A 21,176-nucleotide genomic window follows, 5' to 3' on the forward strand; every position below is an offset into this window, starting at 1 on the left:
GAGATGGGGCCAGGATGCAGGAAGGCGTCTGCAGGGGCACTGGAGTGGGGAGGGCCCGTGGTAGCCTCTCACTGCGAAGGCAGTGATGGCTGTGTGAGCTTCACGCAGCAAGAAAGGAGAGAAGGTAGGGAAGCTGTGGGTCACTGTGGGCAGCCAGAGGACAGAATGCGTACCAACACCAGGAAACATCTGTAAAACCAAGAGTCAGCTCTGTAATGTGGATCTCTTATTTTAATCCAATGTGACCATCTCGATGAAGCAGGCTTCTTCCCCCTTACCCTACAGATTTCAATAGACTTCTCTCTCTAGAGCAGCTGTAGGTTCACAACAAAAATTGAGCTCAAAGTGGGGAGCTCCTGTATACCCACTGCCTCCACAGCCTCTCTGACTCTCAACGCTCCACACTGGAATGGTACATTTGTTCCGATCACGGAGCCTACACTCACATCATTGTCCGAACTCCATGGTTTACATCATTGGTGTTTGTTTTCCCACTGTAACTCTGTGGGGTTTCTGGCAACTGTAGAACGGCATGTTGGACATACCTGGGCGACTGAACAACAATCTACCACTTTAATATCCTAAAACAGCACCTTCACCATCCTCACCGTCCTCAAAATCTTCTATGCTTCGCTTGTTCACCCTCCAATCCTGTAAGCCCTGGCACCTGGCGATCTTTTTACTAATACAGGCATCTCAATCTTCCATTTTATAAATGAGGAAGTGAAGTTTGAGAGGTGTTGACTGCCTAGTCCAGTATCACGAAATACACTCTGTTATCAAATTTTTAAAAGTAACACTGATTCCTGAGTTTAGCACTTTCTTTGACAAGTGGTTCTCAAACACCACCCACTAGCACCACCTGGGGAACTTGGTTAAGGTGGAGATTCTCAAGCTCCAACCAAACTGACTTAGAGATCCTGAGGCAGGGTCCAAGAACATGCAGTGAGGCCCAGGAAGGATGGCTCCTCGCTTGAGACTCAAGATGCCAATCGCACACAAGGCTGACACAGCAGAGACGCGAAGGGCGAGAGGATTAGATGGAGAGAACCATGTCCTGAAAAAGCCCTGGATGGCAGCGCTGAAGTCACTGTGGGCGGGGTGGGGCGGGGCAGGGGGGAGGCGGCTACAGAGGGATTTACCCACCACAGGCTGGGAGGTCAGCAGGCACAGCTGGAGGGCAGGACTAGAAGGAACAACTGTAGATGTTAAGACCAAGCAGAGTCCATCTCATTCCTAAGAGAAGAGGTTTAGGAAGAAGCGCTGGCTAGAGTAGGAATGCCCAGAGGTGGCAGCGGTGGCTTTAATACATCAGAGAGTGTTTGCTGCACTCACCGCGGGGTAAGAAGAGCAGCCCTCTCGCCTCAGTAGGAACTCGCGTCTGCACCTGCGCACCCACCTCCCCATGAAGCCTGCCTCCTCACAGCCAGGCCCCTGATCCAGCAAGGGCTCTGCACCAGCTCACCTCCTTGCAGCGCATCCTCCGGCTGGACATCTTGAAGTAGTACTCGCTCAGGCCATCCGGGCTCAGCGGGTCATGAGAGCAAGCCTGAAGCAAGGCCCGGACAGACTTCTCCAGTTCGAAGACCAGATACACATACCCTGTTGCCAGGGAAGGAGAAACTGCGTTAACATGCCTCGGCGGGGGGCTACTCCTCAGCCGGGGGTTTACAGCAGGGTGTTGTTGCTGGTTTTTTTTCCCTCTAAGAGAGATGGCATATGGATAAGACACATTTGTGTCCTACTTCCAATGGGGGGAGGGATGCTCACCATTTCCCATCTAGTAAGGGAAGGGTGGGTGCGGCAGGACAGAGGGTCCCGTCGTCACCACACAGCTCTTCACATCACAGCACAAAGCATGCTCACATCAGCAAGCCTGGCTTTCCTGGGGGAAGGAGCGACACTGGGTCTGTGGCGCGGGGGCGAAGGTACTTCTTTAAAAGCCCAGTTCAATCACTGGTTCATCAGTGAAGATGGGGCAGCGTGAAAATAGCACCTGCTCCTTTCTACAGGGAGGGAATCTCATTTCAGACCAGTGAGGACTCAGACACTTGGTCCTCATTCCTGCTAACTCCAGAGGGATCTCAGAATCAGGTCAGGCGACAGCGTCACTGGGCAGGAAAGGCAAACACCTTGCCTTGAGAGGACACGAACTGCTGGGGTTCAGGTTGGAGGGAGGTGTGCATGGGCTTTTCCAGGCAGCCCCAACTGCAGTGTGAGTCTGGATGGACAGGTGGAACGTTAGCTCAGAAGGAACAGAGGGGCGTGCTGGGTGAGGAGAAGTGCCAAGAGCTCTGTGCTCTGGAACACCCGGACATTACCAGCATGCATGTGCCATCCCAGCGTCCCTCAGTGCAGTCAGATACTGGGGAGGGAGAAAAAGCTCCTACCATGTCTGCATTACCTTTCGGCATATTACCTTTGGGAGGACACCGGGGGTGCTTGCCATCCTTACCAGGCCACTCCACACTCAAAGAGCCGAAAACACGGAAGGTGTTAACCAATCCAGCTGCAAAGAGATGGAAAGAATGGCAGACCCTTGGGCACCTTTCTCCCCAGGACGGCACAAGCACAGGGCCATCAGTGTCGCTTGTCTCCCTGGACAGGCAGCTCCGAACTGGCCCTAGGTCTCCGGTGATATGCGTGGGCACCAGGCCCAGCAGCCCTGCAGGCTCTGTGAAGGCGCCTTTCCCCTCACAGCTGCTCCCGTCACACCCTGAGCCCGGGCAGAGGCTCAGTGCCTGGCCTGGCCTCAAGGCCAAGTTTCATCCTCTGGAAACACAGGGCCACCTTCAGCACCTGAAGGGAGAAGGACTCAGAGCTCACCTTCCGTAATGTCCCAAGGGACGCCTCCTAGGAACACTTTGCAAGAGTAGATGGGGTTCTTGTAGTTCCGGGGAGGGAGCTGACCACTCCACGTGCAGGTGGCTTCATTCACAGCTTTGGCAGGAGACAAAGAGAAACCGGAGTCAGAGAGGCCACAAAGGCACTGCCCTTCTCTGTGGTGAACCTGCTCGGGAAGGAGAGACAGCCCACAGCCCCCCAGCCTGGCTGCTGGGAGAACATTCATGACTACTCTGAAAGGCAAGAAACCGGACACCTCCCCAAACCTGTCAGCCCAGTGTGGTAACCCTGATTCACCAGTTCTGGTTCTCCACTAAAACTGGGAGGAATGGCAAACCACATGTGCAGGGTGAAAACAATCACAACCTGAGCAATTTTCAACCATAAAATGATACACTAACCGGAAGACAGTTTTATCTAGTCACTGCTTACAATACCAATTAATTTGAATTTAGAATTATAGGCATACCTCGGAGGCATTGCAGGGTTTTGTGCCAAATCACCACAATAAAATGAACATTGCAATAAAGCTGATCATACAAATTTTCTAGTTTCCCAGTGAATATAAAGGTTGTATTTATACTATATTATCATCTATTAAGTGTGTGACCACATTATGTCTAAAAAACCCAACATTTTATTGGCTAAAAAATGCTAACCATCATCTGACAGCACAGGTCACTATAAACCTTCAGTTTGTTAGGGGAAAAAAAGCAATCTCGATAGATTGGAAGTTTGGGATTGACATGTACACACTGCTCTCTTTAAAATAGATAACCAATAAGGACCTACTGTATAGTACAGGGAACTCTGCTCAATATTCTGTAATAACCTAAATGGGAAAAGAACCTGAGAAAGAATGGATACATACACCTCTCTAAGTGAATCACTTTGCATACACTTGAAACTAACACAGTAGTGTTAATCAACTGTACTTTTTTTAAATTCAGTACTTGTAAAGTGCAATAAAGTGAAGTTCAATAAAACAAGGTACGCCTGTACTTGAAAGCAAACTGGACAATTTTTCATACAACATCCTAAATGCTTCCTGGTCCAAATGGACCTTCTCTGCCAATGTTCAAATAAGCAACACCATTCGGTTCTCCTGTCTGCCCCGTGAGCTCACCACTCACAGAAGTCAGGACACTGACAGTACGAACCACCACCAGCAAGACAAGAATGTGGTCACAACTGCTCCAAGTCAGAACCATTCCGCACCATCTCTAGACATATCCTTACAGTACCGAAGGAGACACTGGGCCTTCTTGATGCCAGCACTGTAGGATAAGAGATTTTCTCCCAATCCCTCAGCTTCCTGTTTATATCAAACAGAAACCCTGTCCAAACCTCTTCTGAAGTTTCTCTCACTCAGTTAAGAAACCCTTGTTGCTGTGTAGAGTTGAAACTATCTTCTGTTTGGCCTGCCCTAAACTTTCTCAAGAGAGTCCCTGCTCTTCTTGGTAACTGACCAGTCCAGCCTTCTATTGTACCAGTCTTCAGTCCTGTCCCCACTCAGTCTGTGCCCTTGCAGATCAGAGACTGACCTCATGGCAGACCAACTAGTCCTTGCCTATTTTACTCTCCTCCTCCACAACTGGACTGCACAGCTAGTGAAATAAACCGTCATTTTCATTCAGGACAATGACACGGAAGGCCACTCTCTGAAAGGCACAGGTCCAATGTGTTGCTACAGCAGGAAATTTAGGCACCATCAGCAATATTTTGTGAACAAAAATAGAAGTCGATATAATGGCCTCACCCAAAAGAATGGTAAAGTTACTTCATAGGGGAGCAACGGCAACAGACATCCGTTACCTTGGAGGTGGACAAACGGACAATGCACACATCCCTTGGATACCAATCAGAAAGTCCTGGGGAAGGAGGCTCCAGTGTGGGTTGCGCCTGACACAACTCTGAATGGGGAGGGGTGGAGGGGAGGCAGACAAAATTCTAGGCACTGCCAGGGTTTCTCTTGAAGCATCCACCCAGGAAAAGACTCAAAAGCAGCAGCAGTGCATGATCTCCATGGAAGGGAGCAAGTCAGAGATGGATCCCAACGCTAAGCGGCATGACCCTGTGGTTCTAGGCCATCCCGTTCCCTCTCTGCTCCGACTCAAAGGCGTTCCCGAGTTTGTCCCCATTAGCACTTACTCCTCAGAACAGACCATTCTGTGCACATGCAGAGACTTCATCACCATGCAATCAAGTCCTCTTCTGGACAGTTCACTTGTCTGCCCCGAGAACGAGGGCTCGGGCCCCACCGCAGGTGCACACCCACACTTACCTGCAGCTTGCCTGTGTAGCCTGGCCTCTCTCTCTATGCTGAAGGGGTCTTTGGGAGCTTCGAGGAGGTCCCAGGACGGCCACACAGAAGCTCCTGGCCACCTCTTTGATGCACTGGTTGGGGAGGGAGTGACTGCAGCCAGAGCAGCTTGCTCTTGGTCCATCCGGGACCCAACCCCCATCTTTAAAGGGTCTCTGGGGCCACCCCCCGTCAGAGACAGGAAGGGCAGGGGAGGGGAAATTCGGAGGCTTGACTAGGGAAGGAAAAAGGAAGACAGAGGTTTTTAAATGACAGGTGTTATAACAGTAATAATTACACTATAGAAATTGTGAAAAATTCCATTTAGTATTTGATACATTTTCTCTTAGACTTTCTTCCTATGCATTTTTAAGAGCAGCTGCTCTTATAATTTAAATAAATTTTTTTTCTCCCCAATTCAGTTTTTTCCTTCATATTGCCAATCTTCATAACCATTTTTAGTTAATTTATGATATTCTTTTTAGGGAACAAGTTACACTTCACTGACCTATTCCACCTACTGCTAAACATTTAGATGCCTTCCAGGTTTTCAGGATTGTAAATAAAAACTTTAAGGGGTAGTTTCTTATTGTGTGTCTTCTCTGGTCACATTCCTAGACATGAGATGTCAAAATTCTATGAAGGTTCTGTGTTCTGTCAAAAGCGTGTGAGAACACAAGCTTCACTACACACTTGTGTCAAGGCTTTAAATTCTACTAATTTAAGTGGGTAAAAATATACACATTATCAAGATGTAAACTAAAATAATTACTCAATAAACTATCTCCTGTAAGTTGAAATACTGCCTCTATTTCCTCTTCTGTGAGCTGTCTGTCCATATCCGTTCTATCAACCTTTGGGGCAGGGATCTGAGAAAATTCTTTAAACAAAAATCTCAAAGTATCAATATTAAAGCTGGTTACCAGGCAGATTCCTAAGACTGAGCCCCATCTAAAGCAATGAACAGAATTAGGAGCATCTCTAATTCCACTTTGTGAAGAGAAGTGAAAGTCGCTTAGTCATGTCTGACTCTTTGTGACCCCATGGACTATACAGTCCATGGAATTCTCCAGGCCTGAATACTGGAGTGGGTAGCCTTTCCCTTCTCTAGGGGATCTTCCCAACCCAGGGATCGAACCCAGGTCTCCCACATTGCAGGTGGATTCTTTACCAGCTGAGCCACCAGGGAAGCCCAATCTTTACAGAGGAATAAACGGCAGCCAGAGAACCAAAGGGACCTGCTTGTGGTCACCATTTAGGGTCACCCTTAGGGGACAAGCTGCACTTCAGAATCCTGCCAGGACTCCCCTATTTACTCTCAAAACCGTTTCCTAACAGCTGCTGGAGTAACTGGTGAAGAGGCCTCAGCTCAGGTTCTGAATGTGCTGCACACAGGGAGGAGTGGGGACACAGGGCACCCTTCATTCTGCTGAGGCTCAGAAGTCCTAGTGCCTCCCACCACCCCACCTCGCAGCCTGCACCCCACCTGCTCAAGCTCACCTGCCCTCCCCACCGACCCCCCAGTAAGCTACATACGATCAAATCTGAGAGATGATCTGATCCAGAGCTGAAGCCACTGGTATCCGAGTCAGAAGGGCTGCTAGAGCGAGAGTCCAGGATGGGCCGGGTGTCCAGGCGCGGTCCCCTAATGGAGGGTGCTGGAAATTTGTCCACCAAGTCAGATCCAAGCGGGTCCAGAGGCAGGAAGCTCAAGGGGGGCTTTCCCAAAACATTGCCCAGTGGGTTATGGAGCATGCTCAGTACTAGGAAGAGGGGGGGAAAAAAAAATCTCATGACCTCTTAGTTTTCTTCCCAGACAAGAGCTTTCCCTTTATACCCAGAGCAAGACACACTAAGGTAGGACCACCAAAAGCCTGAGAGAACCACAGTGACGAGCGTAACGAGCAGATGTACACCCGGGGTATCTAATGAGAGGCAGGAAGAGGATGGCTTTCTGAAGACCCAGGTCCCTGGGTCAGTAGCATTTGGGACACTCTGTGCCACTGGGGAGCCCTTGTGACAGCCACTACCAATGTCTGGATACACATGCCCATGTCGTCACAGGGGACACCGTCAGCACAGTTAGGAAGCCCAAACCATACTCCTTCCTTGCTGCCTGCCAACATGTCTATCAGAAGAATGCACCCCCTGCCCGTTCTAACACTACGTAGCTAAAACAGAATCCCATGCCATGCCCCAGAAGTCCGGCAGAGCATGAGCGTCCATCTCATCTGAGAGGCTCCCGTGCGCAGAATTCCAGCCCATGCAGATTCTCCCAGACAACCCTGGACTTCCAACATTTAGGACGGAAGCAGTGATGTTGTGGTTGAGCTGCTTCAGCTGACAGCAATCCTGGCTGAGCCTGATACCACCTTCATTTAGCTGCCTGCTCTGGGAAGCTCTGAGTCTCCATTTTCTCATGGCATCTTGGGTGGAATACCAACTGCTTTGTAACATGGTCAGGAGAGGTCAGTAATTAAGATAGCAGATGGAAAGCGCTCAGCACAGCAGAGCCCAGTGCACAATAAATATTTAAATATTAAACATTAAAAAAAAGAGTGAATCCGAGGCCAGGAGCGATAAGGGAGGTAAAGTGGACAGCAGAAGACAGCGGCATTTTCCCACACTTGGCCCTGGGGAAAAGGGATCCAAAGCAAAGCAAAACACCCTTTTATCCACTGAGAGGGGGTGGGGTGGGGGATGGGAGAGGGCTTTGGCCATAGAGGTACGGTGGCACTGAGGTGAGAAAGAAGCCTCGTTACTCTCATTGTTTTATTTTCATCCGCAGAAAGGGGAAAACACTCCGCTCAAAAAGGCTATGAAGTGAAACTTCAATACACGGTGGCTGTGAGTGGCTCCACCTCACAATTAGTCACTAGCAACTGAGTGAGACGCGGGGCACCTGAGCTGGTTTCCTCTCGGGGTACAAGCCCGTCTGAGTGTCTGGCTGGGGCTGCAGTGGGCCTCAGGAGGCACGAATAAACCTCTCCAAGCATGAAGTCAAAGTGAAAGCATGTGTCCAGGGTACACCATTCACCACGGAGCATCTGTGCAGGATCGGATTGACCCGCTCCCCCCTCAGCCAACCATGCGTCCCTCTCAGACCAAGAGGGGTAGTGTACCCTTAACTTGATCCACAGAGAGAGAGGATCAAGAGAAGGCAGGGTATCCTTAACTTTTTTTTTTTCAAATGCAGGGAACAGTCTCGGATGCGTTTGTTTATCTATTTTATTGTATTTATCCTTAAAGAAACTGTCCTACCGTCCTCCAAAGCAGACATACCGGTTCACCTTCCCACCAGCACAGGGGAGAATCAGTCCCTCCACATGCTGGCCAACACTCAGGAGGGCTGGAAGCTGGTCTAATGTGTATGTGTGTTGGGGAGTTAATTACTTAAAAGACTTCATTTTTCAAGGAAACATTCTTTTAACTAGTTTCCTGAGCACAAGCACTTAGCTGCATACTGAAACCAAGTGTCTCTCACGCTTGAATTCTCATACCCATCAGAAATTATCTCTGTCAAGTTTCTCAAATATGCCTGACAAAGCCCTGTCTCAATGACACACAAAGTCCAGGCCCCTGGAATTCATGCTGAGAGGGTAGGGGGGTGGGCGGTATGAAGATTTATTCCAGGCTCTTCCTGGGAACTGCAAGATGTGGCAAAGAACAAACAAACAGAAAGCATCCTGAAAACTGGCAGTTCTCCGACAATACAGGTCACGTGTGTTGGTCTTAAAAGTGGTACCACTGCCCTGAAGGGCCTCATCTTTCTTCACATTTTGCAGAAACAAGTTTATGGTGGTGAATGAGGTAACAATCACATCTTAGAGAGCTTTGAAAGCCAGGTTAGGGCGTTTAGACTTTCTCCTGAGGGAGGGTGGAGACACGCGGCAGCTGCTGTGGGGACAAGCCAAGGGGGCTGACCAGGGACCATGGGAAGACGGGGCCAGCAGCCAGCACCCAGCCGAGGCCGAAGGTCAAGGCAGACGTGGGCGGCTCGCACAGGCAGTGTCAGGAACCTGCATAGACACGGGGCTGTGGGGTCTTCCCAAAAAGAATGTGGAGGAGGAAACGCGTCCATCGAGGGGCTGATGGACCAGCCACAGAGCGGATGGAAGGCACGGACATGCGTCACGGGCGAACGACGCCTGAGGCAAATGGAGAGCCAGCAGTGGCCACGTGCTGTCAGCTACCCGAGGGGCGAGGGGCAGACGGGAGGGGCAGGGCGAGGGGACCGAGAAGACTGCGTCCCAAGGGTGGTGCCGCCAGCCTGTGTGATCACAGGTGGCTGAGGTGGCTGTGTGCAGGCCACACTGCCGGACGGACCCACAGCGACAAGCAGGCCTGGGATTAAAACGTAACTGAGCTGCTCAGAGCAGGTAAAGGACTGGGGAGCTGGTCAGAAGGACAGAAAGAATGACTGTGAGGGAGATGCCTCCACCCAAGAAAACATCATGCTGAAGGGAAAAACCATCCATCCACCCCCGAGGGACAAACAAGATAAAGGGCGGTTTGTTGATCCCAGAAAAGGGTGGCACCGCAGAGCGCTCCAAGAGTTGTCGAGGGAAAAACGGCATGAAGCAGGATGCAGAAAAATACTTAAGGAGATGTCAGGCCCAAATGATTTGTGTCTGGGGTCACTGAGGATGAGAAATATAGACTCCGGTGACTGTCTCCACCTAACATTTTAAAAAGGTGTGTTTGAAAGCAATGTCCGTGCCAGTGTAGACCACAGTTCTCATTCATGTTAATCTGTGTTCACGACTGTTACTGACGCATCTAATAATCACAAACCCATCCACCTCAACCAGCTTACAAGTATTTTTGACATGCTCACAAAGATATCTTGAGGCTTTGTCAAATTCCTATGTCAAAGCTAGAGATTATGTCTGTAACACTCCAACCGGATAATAAGCCTGTCCAAGAAGAAAATGGCATGACGACCGATGATGGCCACTAATGAACCCCACTCCCTTAATGGCTCAGAGTTCATGGTCAAATCGTCTGTTCGACAATCTGGACCAGGTTCAAGGAAGCTCCGAACACTCACTAACAGCAGCTTCCACTCCCTGTACATCTAGGATATTCCAGATACCGAGTCAGAACCACTTTAGATAAATACTCTTAAGCTGAGTCCTAAGAACTAGGTATTATTACCCCATCTTAACAAAAGGAAACCAAGGCTCAAAGGTCAAGTGTTTACAGCGAGTTTGTCAGGTGGTGAGTGGCAGAGTGGGACGCAATCCTTTCTGATTCTTTGCTTTATCCTCTGCAACACACCACTCACTACTCTTTATTTTTTAATACTCCAGACTTTACATCTGGTCTTGACCCTTCTCTTTTGTTCAAATTTCTTTAAGACCATCAACTACAGATAAGCTATCTCTGGATTCCAGAGGTCAGTACCTTGGGATCTAAATCATCCAAGTCTTAAAACTTCTCTAGGACCTTGCTGCTGTAGGAACTCATTAAAAATGTATCCTGGGCCCCACTCCAGACCTACTGAATCAGAACCTGCATTTTAACACGATCCCTAGGAGATTTGTGTGCACATTAAAGTCTGAGAAGCGCTAATCTAGAAAAACCCGAGGCCTGCTACTTCAAGCTTCTAATCAGTTCCCCTTCACCACACCCCTAAACCTTTCCTAAGTAATTCTTTGCTTGACTTAAAAAAAACTGTGGGTTATTCAAATACAGCTTTTACAGTGCAACAGCAACTGACATCCAGGAGGAAAAAAGAAACCAAGGTGGCTACATATGACATGACCCAGGGAGCTGGATCTCTCAGACACCCCCTCCTTAGCCTGCCACCCACGTTATGGGGGAGATGAAAGAGGGAGAGAGGTCTAACCAGGAACAAATAAAGAATTTTAAAAAGATTGGCGTGGATTGTGATAATAGTTTCAGGAAATGTGACAGCCAGGAACAAGCTGAACATTGTGAAAAACATTCACGACGAGAACTCTGTAAGCTCACACCCTCATATGGAGCAAATACACAGAGAGCCTGGGCCTAACGCTTCAGGCAGACAACTGCTAAGACACAAGGCAGAGGAAAACGCTGTGCGGACGCCAGTGGGTCACTGGGCAACACTGGAATGTGAGCAGGGAGAGCCTGAGTTTAACGAGGACTCTCATCAATTCCAAGCTGACGGACGTCCATAGCTTTTGTTGTATGTCAGTGTATTTCAGAACATCTCTAGTCCTTATGGTACAGAAGGAAATTATATAAAGAGATATATAAAGAGAGAGAATTGCAAATGATAAAGCAAATGAGGTAAACGTCAACAACAGGAGAATCCGAATAAAAGAATTTTGTGTAATTTTTATACTTGTGACTTTCTGTAAATTTGGAATTTCCAAACAAAAAAAATTTTTTAATGACAGGATCAATTATCATTTGACTTTATCTTTTTCAAGGCAACTGATCTGACCAGAAAAGGGAAATCAAGCACAACTAACTGGGACTAGAATCCCAAGGGGAAAAATGGCAACTGAGTACCTTTGGAGCCTCTGCCTATAAGAGAAATCGTCTTTTAAACTAGCTTTTTAAAGGGTCAAAAACACTTGTATAGATATTTGCAGGCACACCTGGGTACAGAGTTCTGCCTTCTCTACCAAGCACACCAAAGGCCCATCTTTACCACTCATTCCAGTAGTAATTAGTCCACATCTGGCAGAAAGCAGGTGATCAATGCTTGCATGAACAGCACTGCAAGAAAGGCAGTATTGTATCCCCAGGAGCAGTGTGCTCACTGAGGCTATGCACTTTCCTATCAAGGTTACTCCATTTAAGGACACAGTACTGCCTTAGATACAATTCGGAATTAGAGGAAAAAACCTTACTTAGTTCATCCTGACCCTGCCCATCACCAAAACAGAGGTTGAGAGAAGAATAGCTACTTGACATATCAAATTTGTGACAATATTCCTTCCACTAGTTTCAAATACTTTCTCCAAAGAGAATTATACAGATACAGGTTGAAGAGGGTCACTCTCCCCGGAATCCTCACAGCCACTGAAAAAACACTTCTACACTGAGAAACAACTATCACGGAAGAGCCCCCACTGAACATTATACCAGCTACACAGGCAAACAGGGGAGGGGGCAGTGCCATCTGACTAACATGTAAGGTCAGCATGTACCAGAATTAACACACCCAGTCCTGTCAGCACCTCCTCACATCAGTTGCCTGCAAATACTAAACTGGAAGGGGCCAAGAAAAGAGGGCTTTGACTAGAAGATACGAGGAAGACAAGAAAACCTAGTATCAAGACGCAAGGATTTTCTAGGGGGTTTGATATTTCCTTCCACCCACAGAAGGAGCCAAGTTTCCAGAAACTGTCACTCACGGTCCAACGCTCTGTGGTGGCCTGACTGCTGCCTTTAGCCCAATCTCACGAAGGACCTGGCCGGACAGCTCTCTGAGCATCTACAGATCAAAGGGAGGAGAGCAGCAGAGACACTGGGCTCCTCGGAGAGGTGGCACCTCACCTCGGCCCATAAGACCAAATCTCCCCTCTACAAGGATGCTCAGTGAGCAGCACTGGTTCCCACCAGCCAGCAATCGAGATGGAAGGAGCCAGCATGTCTTCCTAACTTTAAGTATAAAGTGTACCTACTGGAAAGGCATTCTCTTCAAGCCGTACAACCTAAAATCTAGTGGAAGTGACAGTTCCCTTATCCTATAGGCCAGTGACTGATCTCGACCTCCACTCCCCATCACAGGGCAGAGCACTTCATCAAGGTTGAATGTTAACCTAGATGGATTAAGGGTCGGGTAGGGAGTGTCCTCCAGTCACCTTCCAGTGACTCTGACTTCTTTGCTCTGACCAAGGCCAAGGCCCTGATCTCTTTGCTCTGTTCCTATCCTGACCTCTACAACTCAGGGAACACGGAAGTCTTGAGGTTTACCAGGTGTCCCCAGCCCTGGTGGCCAAGAGGATGGTGGATCCTCATTTTGCAAATGTGACTACAGAGAACCGTGTGCTCTGCTGGGGGTCCCCCACACATGGGCAGGAGTCTGCGGCGGCTACGGGCTGCTCTCAGGGAAGCCACAGGGAGGAGAGGGCCTGGCAGGGGGCTCCAGCTCATTAGCACTGCCTCAGAGGGCACAGGAGGCCAAAGCAGCAGCAGTGTCTTTAAACTGACTGTTAACTTTCTCCACTTTCACCCTTCTGTGCCAGCTCCTGTGGGTTTTACAGCTGAGTCACGGCTAGAGTTTTCGGAAGCCTTCCCTGAGAGCACAAAGGCATCAGAGTTTGACTGCAGCAGCAGCAAGGCAACAGGGGTCCCCACTGTCAGACACTGAGCCCGAGCTCAGCTTGCAAGAGCCCATCACAGCTGCGTGCCACCTGTCTGATGGGAGAAGTCCTGAGGGACACCCAGATCGGGAGCCATTATCTCTAGCCTGAGATGATGATGATGTTATTTAGTTGTTCAGTCCTGTCTGACTCTTTGTGACCCCATGGACTATACCCTGCCAGGCTCCTCTGTCCATGGGATTTCCCAGGCAGGAATACTAGAGTGGCTTGCCATTTCCTCCTCCAGGGGATCTTCCCAACCCAGGAATGCAACCCTTGTCTCCTGCATTGGCAGGAAGAATCTTTCTTTCACTGAGCCACCTGGGAAGATCCCTAGTCTGAGACACAAGGCCGCATACCTGGAACCTTCTTCCCTATACCAACCCTTGGTTCCAGGCTACCTGCTCAAAACCTACCCGAATACACAGGAGGAAGGCGGGGAGAGCAGCACGTACTGCAGACATAACAGAAAGCTAACAGAATGCTCTTTTCCTGTGACCCCAACCCTGCAACTCCATATCACACCCCAGCTCAGGCGGTGCTCTTGTGAGTCTGAACTCCTTCCACCCACTCTGGATCTCACAGGTCCAAGGTGGTACCCAACACAGCCTTTCTCCCCAGTCTTGGTCACTGGACAAGTTTCATCCCCTGAAGCAACGGCCTGCTCGAGCCCCAGGGAAGGTCAGCAGCGCCTGGCCCCTGCACCCAAGCTCCTCAAGTTCCCTCTGCAGGGAGGTGTCCTGTTCCCACAGTGCTTCTCCAGGCCCCCTCCACTCTGCACTGGAAGTTATTCCTCAGTGAACTACCTGACTCCACAGCAGAATTCATGGTCCAGAGTATGACAGAAACCTTCTGTAAGGGCACCATCACGCCCTAAAAGCTATGGGGGCTCAGAGATACTGATCGTTTGGAACCATCTGTCCGTCAGGATGATCAACACAAGGAGGAGGCAGAAGAAAGAGAGACCTTGTCTGAATTCTGCAGTTCAGACTTACCGAGAATTAACTCAGCACTTATCATTCATTCAATAAATACCTGCTGAAACACCAGGACCAGGCACCGTGCTACATACTGGGGACAGAGCAGTGAAGAACTGGACAGCCAAGGTAGATGTGAGGAGAACTTGGCTGGGCCCAGAAGGCCATGTTCCACAGGGAGGAAACCAACCCTGTTTTGAATGTTGCCTCAGAAAGGTTATCTGGAAGCAGAGCACCAGCAGGAACAAATTGCTGAAGACGCCCCTCTCACCCCAGGCTCAATCGGCCTGCAGACAGCGGGGAGCCTGCAAGTTCTCCAGCACAGGGAACATGCTATTCACTAGTGAGCAGCCGGGACAGAAACCAAGGAGGGTGAACAGGTTAACCTCAAGGACTTCTAAGGAGAGTGGGCGGGAACAGGACATGTCCTTTGGCACCCTCAGGCTGAGCATCTGGTCAGCCCACTGGGCTTCTGCACAAGGCATTCGTTAGGAGCCCTTATTTCCAGGTCCCCTGAAGTAGATTCTCAGTCACCCCACTTCCTGCTGAGTAATGCTGCATGCAAAAGAGTCACTGGGGGAAGGCAGGGAGACAAACACATCAGATGCACAGCTGACGGGCTGAGACACAGGGTGAAGAGGGAGTCAGAACCATCTGCCTTGTGCCCTGGCCTTGGGGACCTCTGCAAAGGAGACCTTATGGCCAAGCAGCCCTGGAGTTGTATACAGAGACAACCCACTGTGAGTGTTCCTGCTCAAGAGTTTGGGCTCTGCCCACAGGAGCCAGGTGGGAGAGAAAAGCACAAGAGGCTTGGGATCAAAGAAACCCAGGTTCAAATTCTGGGAGCTGTGTTGCTCTTGGCATTCCACAAGCTCTGTGAGCGTTACTTCCTCATCTTTGAGATGGGAACAATAATAGTACCCACTTTATTGGACTGTGACAGCATTAAAGCCACGTGACACACTTCACATAGGAAACAGTCGCTAAATGGTGATTAGTCTCTGTCTCCCCATCCCAGGACATTAAGGATCAGGGCCTTAACGGCCCTCCTGTTCCATTACAGGGCTTCAGACACTGCAAGTAGGACACGCCACTGGGGTCACTTCTAACGTCCATCTTGCCCTCATGGGCAGGAAGGCTTCCTTCCCAGCCTGAGTTGAGGCCTCAAGGGTAGGCACAGTCTGGAAGGGAGGTGCCTCACAGAGCACCACACCCCAACCAATGCTGGCCTTGCAGGCACAATGCTCAAAAGCAGATCCCACCCCAGGGTCTTCCTGCAGGTCCCCCAGGCCAATGAAACCCACAAGGCAGAAGGACGCCAGCCCCCGGAGACAGGTCCCCATGGGAGAATCCAATGAAATGTTGCCTCAATGTCAAAAAACTCCTTAGGGGAGAAAATGGAGCCCCTGGGCAGAGCAGCTGTCATGCTGTATTCGGTATATAGTCCCATCTATTTCCCCTCAATAGTCAAGGGCATTTTTAAGGGAAACAATTTTATCACTGGTGCACCTTGAGTGCCTAACACAGTGCCTGGCACACAGCCACTGCTCAGTATGTGTTGAACAAATTTAGCCAAGACTTCTCCAGCAAGAGCCCTGCTACCTCCAACCTTGCCCCCTACATGCTGCTCAGAACCTGAGAGTTGTAGAAAATGGTCAGATGTGAGCCAGCAGCCACATGGGGCAATATATCACCCAGCAGAGCCCAAGGAAGAAGCCTGCACCACGTGCTCCTCACAGAAACAGCAAGGTACCAGGCTGTCTGCAAGGACGACTCTTCGACTGTCCAGAGCTGCTGAAACGCCTCCTCCCTCCCTGGAGAAACCGAGCTGGCTGCTCTTCAGATGGGAAGGCAGTGTAGGCACTGGAATGTGGGCTGCATGTTCCCGCATCGCTGGCAAGGGTGCAGCTGGCTGGTGGGAGGGCTGCGTCCCACTCTAGGAGGCAGTACCCTCCTGTGGGCTTTCCAAGAAGGCCCCGGGCTCAGGGAAAGAAGAGAGATGGCCATCACCCCAGCTCCCAAGTCCAAGGATAACGTGGGGATCAGGGATGGGTGGGTGTGTCCTCAGCCCTCGGAAAGGAAGACATACCCACATAACCTGCCCAGGGCCATTTAAATCGTACCACTGGGATAACCTTCTGGGTTCCCCATGGATGCTAGGGCCACAGAGTATAGGATCTCTCTGATGCAGAAAATCACATAATATTTATAGGTAAAGTGCTTGGGATGTGGGGAAGAAAATCCATCTCCACTTTAGAGACAAAGAGATACGAGCACAGGCCTTTCAGGTGGGTTGCTGGGGAAGCCGAGGAAATTGTGGCTGGACACAAGCTTTTTTTTTTCCCCCAGCCTGATTTCAGAATGACTTTCAGGCCAACCTCTCCAAGCCCCAGGTTGGCCTCTCCTGCATTTCTACGTGCTATAATGCATTCCAGAAGGGCCCCTGTAGCTAAGAGAAGCCAGAACCAAGGAAGGGCCACACCCAGCGTGAGGCCAGGGAAGGATGGTGCCCTGGTCAGACACTGGTGACCTCCTGTGCAGGGGCTCTCCGTCTTCTGCTCAGAGCCAGCAGTGAGGGTGGGGACAAGGTCAGGTTTACATGCCCCCCCACCCCCTCGGCCGGCTTCAGGGTTCCAATGTGAAGCAAACTACCACCGCCTCAAAGCCGAGATATCCAGGCACGGGACACCAAACAGTGACACCACACTTCCCAGCCCAGGGAAAATCCTGAGTCAGCCAAAGGCTAGTAGTTCAAGAAATTCTACCTTAACCCAGAGGTAGTTACTTAAGGTAAAGCTCTTCCTCACCTGAGAGAAAAAAGAAAACAAACCTAGCCTCTACCCTCCACCCCCCCAATCAAATGGGATTTACCAAAACAACTAGGCACCAAAATGCCAACAGACACAACAGTCCTAGCCTCTGCAAAGCATTCTAAAAAAAGACCTGCGCCAAACAGGGTGGAGGCCAGAGGAATCTTGCTGCCCGGTTCTGGAGTGGGGGTGGTTGTGGGGGGACAGCAGGCTCTGTGAATCCCACTGTCAGCACCAATGGTAAATGGCTGCCCCCACCCTCGCTTTCCATCATTTAAAATTATCTGCTGCCAAGATGCTCCTTATTAAGGTGTAACGCACATAAAGCAAAATACTTAAGATTTTTTTGTATAGTTACAGTTATTTCTTAAGTTCACATTTCTTCCTGAATGCTCCAGGATTTGCGTCTGGCCAACCCACCCCCTTGAACCATGAGAGAGAAATTAATGGGCAGTGGGAGGTCTGAGGAGAAGCAGTTAGAGGGGTTGCCAAGAAGCCCCCTTCAATCTGTCCCCATCGAATCCTTCCAGGACGACAAGGGACCCTAAGGGGAATGGCTCTTCCTTCATCCACTTGGTCACCCTTAACACAAAGAAAAAAAGAAAGAAAAAAGGCCTCCATAGCCGAGAGTTACTCCACCCGGCTCACCCTGCCTACCCCCTTTTCCAGGATCAATGCTCTCAGCCTTATGTGAAGCCAATTCCAATACCCTAGGATTAACCAGCCTCACATATGGCTAAAATTCTTCCCTCGCTATGATTCGGGGACCACCCATCCTTTACACAGAGCTCCCTAGTTTCAGAAGCCACTAGGAAATAGAATCTGGACATCCAGTCATCAGCCCCTAAAGTCCCCTCCCCCGCCTAAAAGTGTTTTGCTTCATCATCTCCAAGGCAGGCCTGGGCACTAGGGGGTTCGCTGGATCTTTTCTGCATAAGGCTATCACCTTGGGGACCCTTCTCAGGGCCACTTCAGGTACAGACTAACAACTCCAGGGAATGTGTCAGGGTGAGTGGGAAAGCGGTGCCTGCCTTTACGAGCCACCATCTGTCCTGCCACACTCACAGCCAGCATTTCCATCTTTTGCGAAACAGCTCCATGTTGTTTGGAGGGGCGGTGGGGGATGCAAAGGGGAAGAGAACAACTGTTGCTGTGGATATCCTTGCTCCACACCCCATGCGCCCCCTCCCCCCGCTGGCTCATCTTCCGGCACTCACCCGAGTGTGTGCTGCTCTGGGCTGAGGAGTCTGAGTCCTGGGTGCTCCAGGGTCGGTCCCAGCCTGTGAGGCTCAGGGACTGCAGGCCAAGGCACAAGTCATTTGCATCTGGGAGGCCACGGGAAGAATCTTGCGCAGAGGTGGGGAAAAGCATCCTGCTTGTGACTGTTTCTTCCGAGTCCTGGAAGTCTGCTTTGGACAGGAAAACAGCAGAAGCCCAGAGTTAAGGGCTGTTTCCCCAGGATTATCAACAATAAATAATATTAAGAATAGTTTCCTCAGGCTCGAAGACTAGACATCCAAGCTGGCCGGATGCTGCAGCCGCTGCCTCTGCACTTTTGGGGGTGTTAAAGCAGGAGCGGCTGCCATACAGCCCCCTCCCCACACACACACCCCTATCCCGTCTGCATTACAGACTGGGCCAGCATGTGATCAGGCTGCTGATGCTCCCCGCTGCCAGTGACATCAGCCGGCTGAGCCGTGCAATGGAGAGCGGCATCACCCCTCAGAGAGCGGGGAGGAGCAGGGGACCGGCAGGGAGGGGACTTGCCTCCCAGGGAAGAGAAGGCACAACAGCCGCTGGGAACAGTCCGGGTGCGGTGCTGGTAAGTCCGGCTGCGAGGCAGCGCCCTCCGGTCTCCAGCAATGGTGGCCAAGCGGCCTGAGGCACGACTGAAGTCCTCTCTGCTGACAGCGGAGCCAAAGCAGCAGGCTGCCTGCTCGGCCAGCTCTGCCCTCCTGCCCCTCCCTCCCCTCCCTCTGCTCTCCGCCCCCAAACCCAAAAACACTCTAGTCCTGGACTCTCTCCAGCTGCTTGCTCAAGCCCTGGTTTTGCAGCCCGATGCAAAGCTTCACAATTCTGCTAGCAAAAATCTGTGTGCTCCAAGTGGCCCCTGAGCCCTACCCTGACACAGCAGTGTTTACTGCCAGGGGTGGGACAGGCTTCAGAAAACACAGCTCACTCGAACCCTGGGGAAGACACCTGGTGTTCCAGGCTTGTCAGCAGCAGCTGGCTACCAAGAAAGGGGTCAGTTTCAGCAGGGGGCGGGGGAGTCACTGGGTCACCCAAACGCCAGAGTAAGACCTGTCCTGACAAAGATGTGCTCAGTCGCTGTCGTGTCCGACTCTTTGGGACCCCATGGACTGTAGCCTGCCAGGCTCCTCTGTCCATAGGGATTTCCCAAGCAAGAATTCTGGAGTGGGTTGCCATGCCCTCCTCCAGGAGAATCTTCCCGACCCAGGGATTGAACCCAGGTCTCCCGCGTTGCAGGCAAATTCTCTACCATCTGAGCCACCAGGGAAGCTCCCTGACTAGGATACTTACTCCCAGTTCCCAAGTTCCCTCACTCCAAAAGGGTGGGCATCAATCTCATAGCAGGACCAGCTCCCCCTCCTGCAACTGCAGGCACGGAAACACTCCCCTCACAGAGCCTGATCAGACCAAAACAGCAGAAGCAATCTCGGAGGTAGTATGCGCCTTGTCAGAAGCCCCAGGTTTAGGAGCTCACAGCCCCTGGCCCTGCTCCTCCAGAGCACACCGGCCACGGGAGGGGCCCTGGTACCTCCGGCTACCCAGACCCTCTCTCCAGGCAGGGGAGCTGCTTGGGACCACAGCCCTGTTCCCATGACCAGTCACAGCCCCAGCACCAAGTCCAGCTCTGCCCAGAACCTCTGGGACCTCTGCCACTTCCTATCTGCCAACGTACTCTCCTATATCCATCCGTCTCTTCCAACATGACCTCCAGTCACAAGGCCTCGTCCTTAGAAAGGAGGGTACAGTGAGGGTCCCAGCCACACGGCAGGCAGGCTGCTCACACTGAGACCAGGGACCCTGCTTGCTCTGCCATTCTACAGCAAGAAGCAACCAGACACAGGAATCATGCCCACCTGGGACCACCCGGGACAGGGTACAAGGTGGGCAGAGTGGGAGCTACTGCTGTTAGCCACAGGAATGGCTGGCCAGAGCCTCCAGAGTGTCCCCTTCTGTCCACAGGCGCTCAGCCACAGCCGAGATGGGGAGATCGGCCAGTCTGTGGGAGGGACTCCTCCCCTCGGAGGGTTTTTTTTTTAAAGAGCTTTGCTGCTGTGTCATCCATCCACGTTATTCCTGTCTGGCTGTAGATACTCTGCCTGCTCCGAGCCTGTGTCTGTCAAAACCTCTTCACCACTGCGCAGGCAGAGCAAGAGCCCACCCATGCTGGCGCTGCCCCCACCCCAGACCACTCCCCCACCAGCTTCTGTCCACTCTTCCCCCAAGCTTACGACATACTTTAAAAATAATCCATATGTAATAAGGACATAATGCTTCCTTTAAAAACACCCATATGTAAGTAAGTACCCATCCCCCCTTACAAACTCTCTGTATGGTCCCTTCCACCACACTGTGCGCACACCCATATCTAGAAGCAATCATTTCTCCCATCCCCGGCTAAAATCAGGGCCTTTGTGTTTATGGGGACCTCATGCCACACGCAGAGAGAATCTAGCTATCAACTGTGCTCTTGCTACCCAAAGTCTAGCGTGGCCAACCAACGAAATCAGTGTCACCAGAATCTTGTCATACAGCCTTTCAGCCCTCACCTAAGACTTCTGGAATTGGAATTGATCTACATCTTAATAAGATTCCCAGCTGACGTTAATTCACTTAAAAGTTTGAGTAGCACTGGTCTATACAATCACCCCGACTCTTTTTGACCCCATGGACTGCAGCACGCCAGGCCTCC

The 21,176-nt window shown here is 50.8% G+C and overlaps 1 protein-coding gene across 1 annotated transcript in view; it reads right to left on the bottom strand.

The window, feature by feature from the left end:
- Positions 1–21,176, bottom strand: part of CPEB1 (cytoplasmic polyadenylation element binding protein 1) — a 110,599-nt gene that overhangs the window by 6,388 nt on the left and 83,035 nt on the right. The window contains exons 3-8 of the mRNA XM_052659742.1: positions 18,454–18,642; positions 6,683–6,909; positions 5,129–5,381; positions 2,827–2,940; positions 2,405–2,509; positions 1,466–1,602 (exon numbers count right to left, since the gene is read on the bottom strand). Of these exons, the coding sequence (XP_052515702.1) occupies positions 1,466–1,602; positions 2,405–2,509; positions 2,827–2,940; positions 5,129–5,381; positions 6,683–6,909; positions 18,454–18,642 (1,025 nt within the window). The remainder of the gene's footprint in view (positions 1–1,465; positions 1,603–2,404; positions 2,510–2,826; positions 2,941–5,128; positions 5,382–6,682; positions 6,910–18,453; positions 18,643–21,176) is intronic.

Source organism: Budorcas taxicolor, chromosome 21 (assembly GCF_023091745.1).
Source record: "Budorcas taxicolor isolate Tak-1 chromosome 21, Takin1.1, whole genome shotgun sequence".
Taxonomy (NCBI): domain Eukaryota; kingdom Metazoa; phylum Chordata; class Mammalia; order Artiodactyla; family Bovidae; genus Budorcas; species Budorcas taxicolor.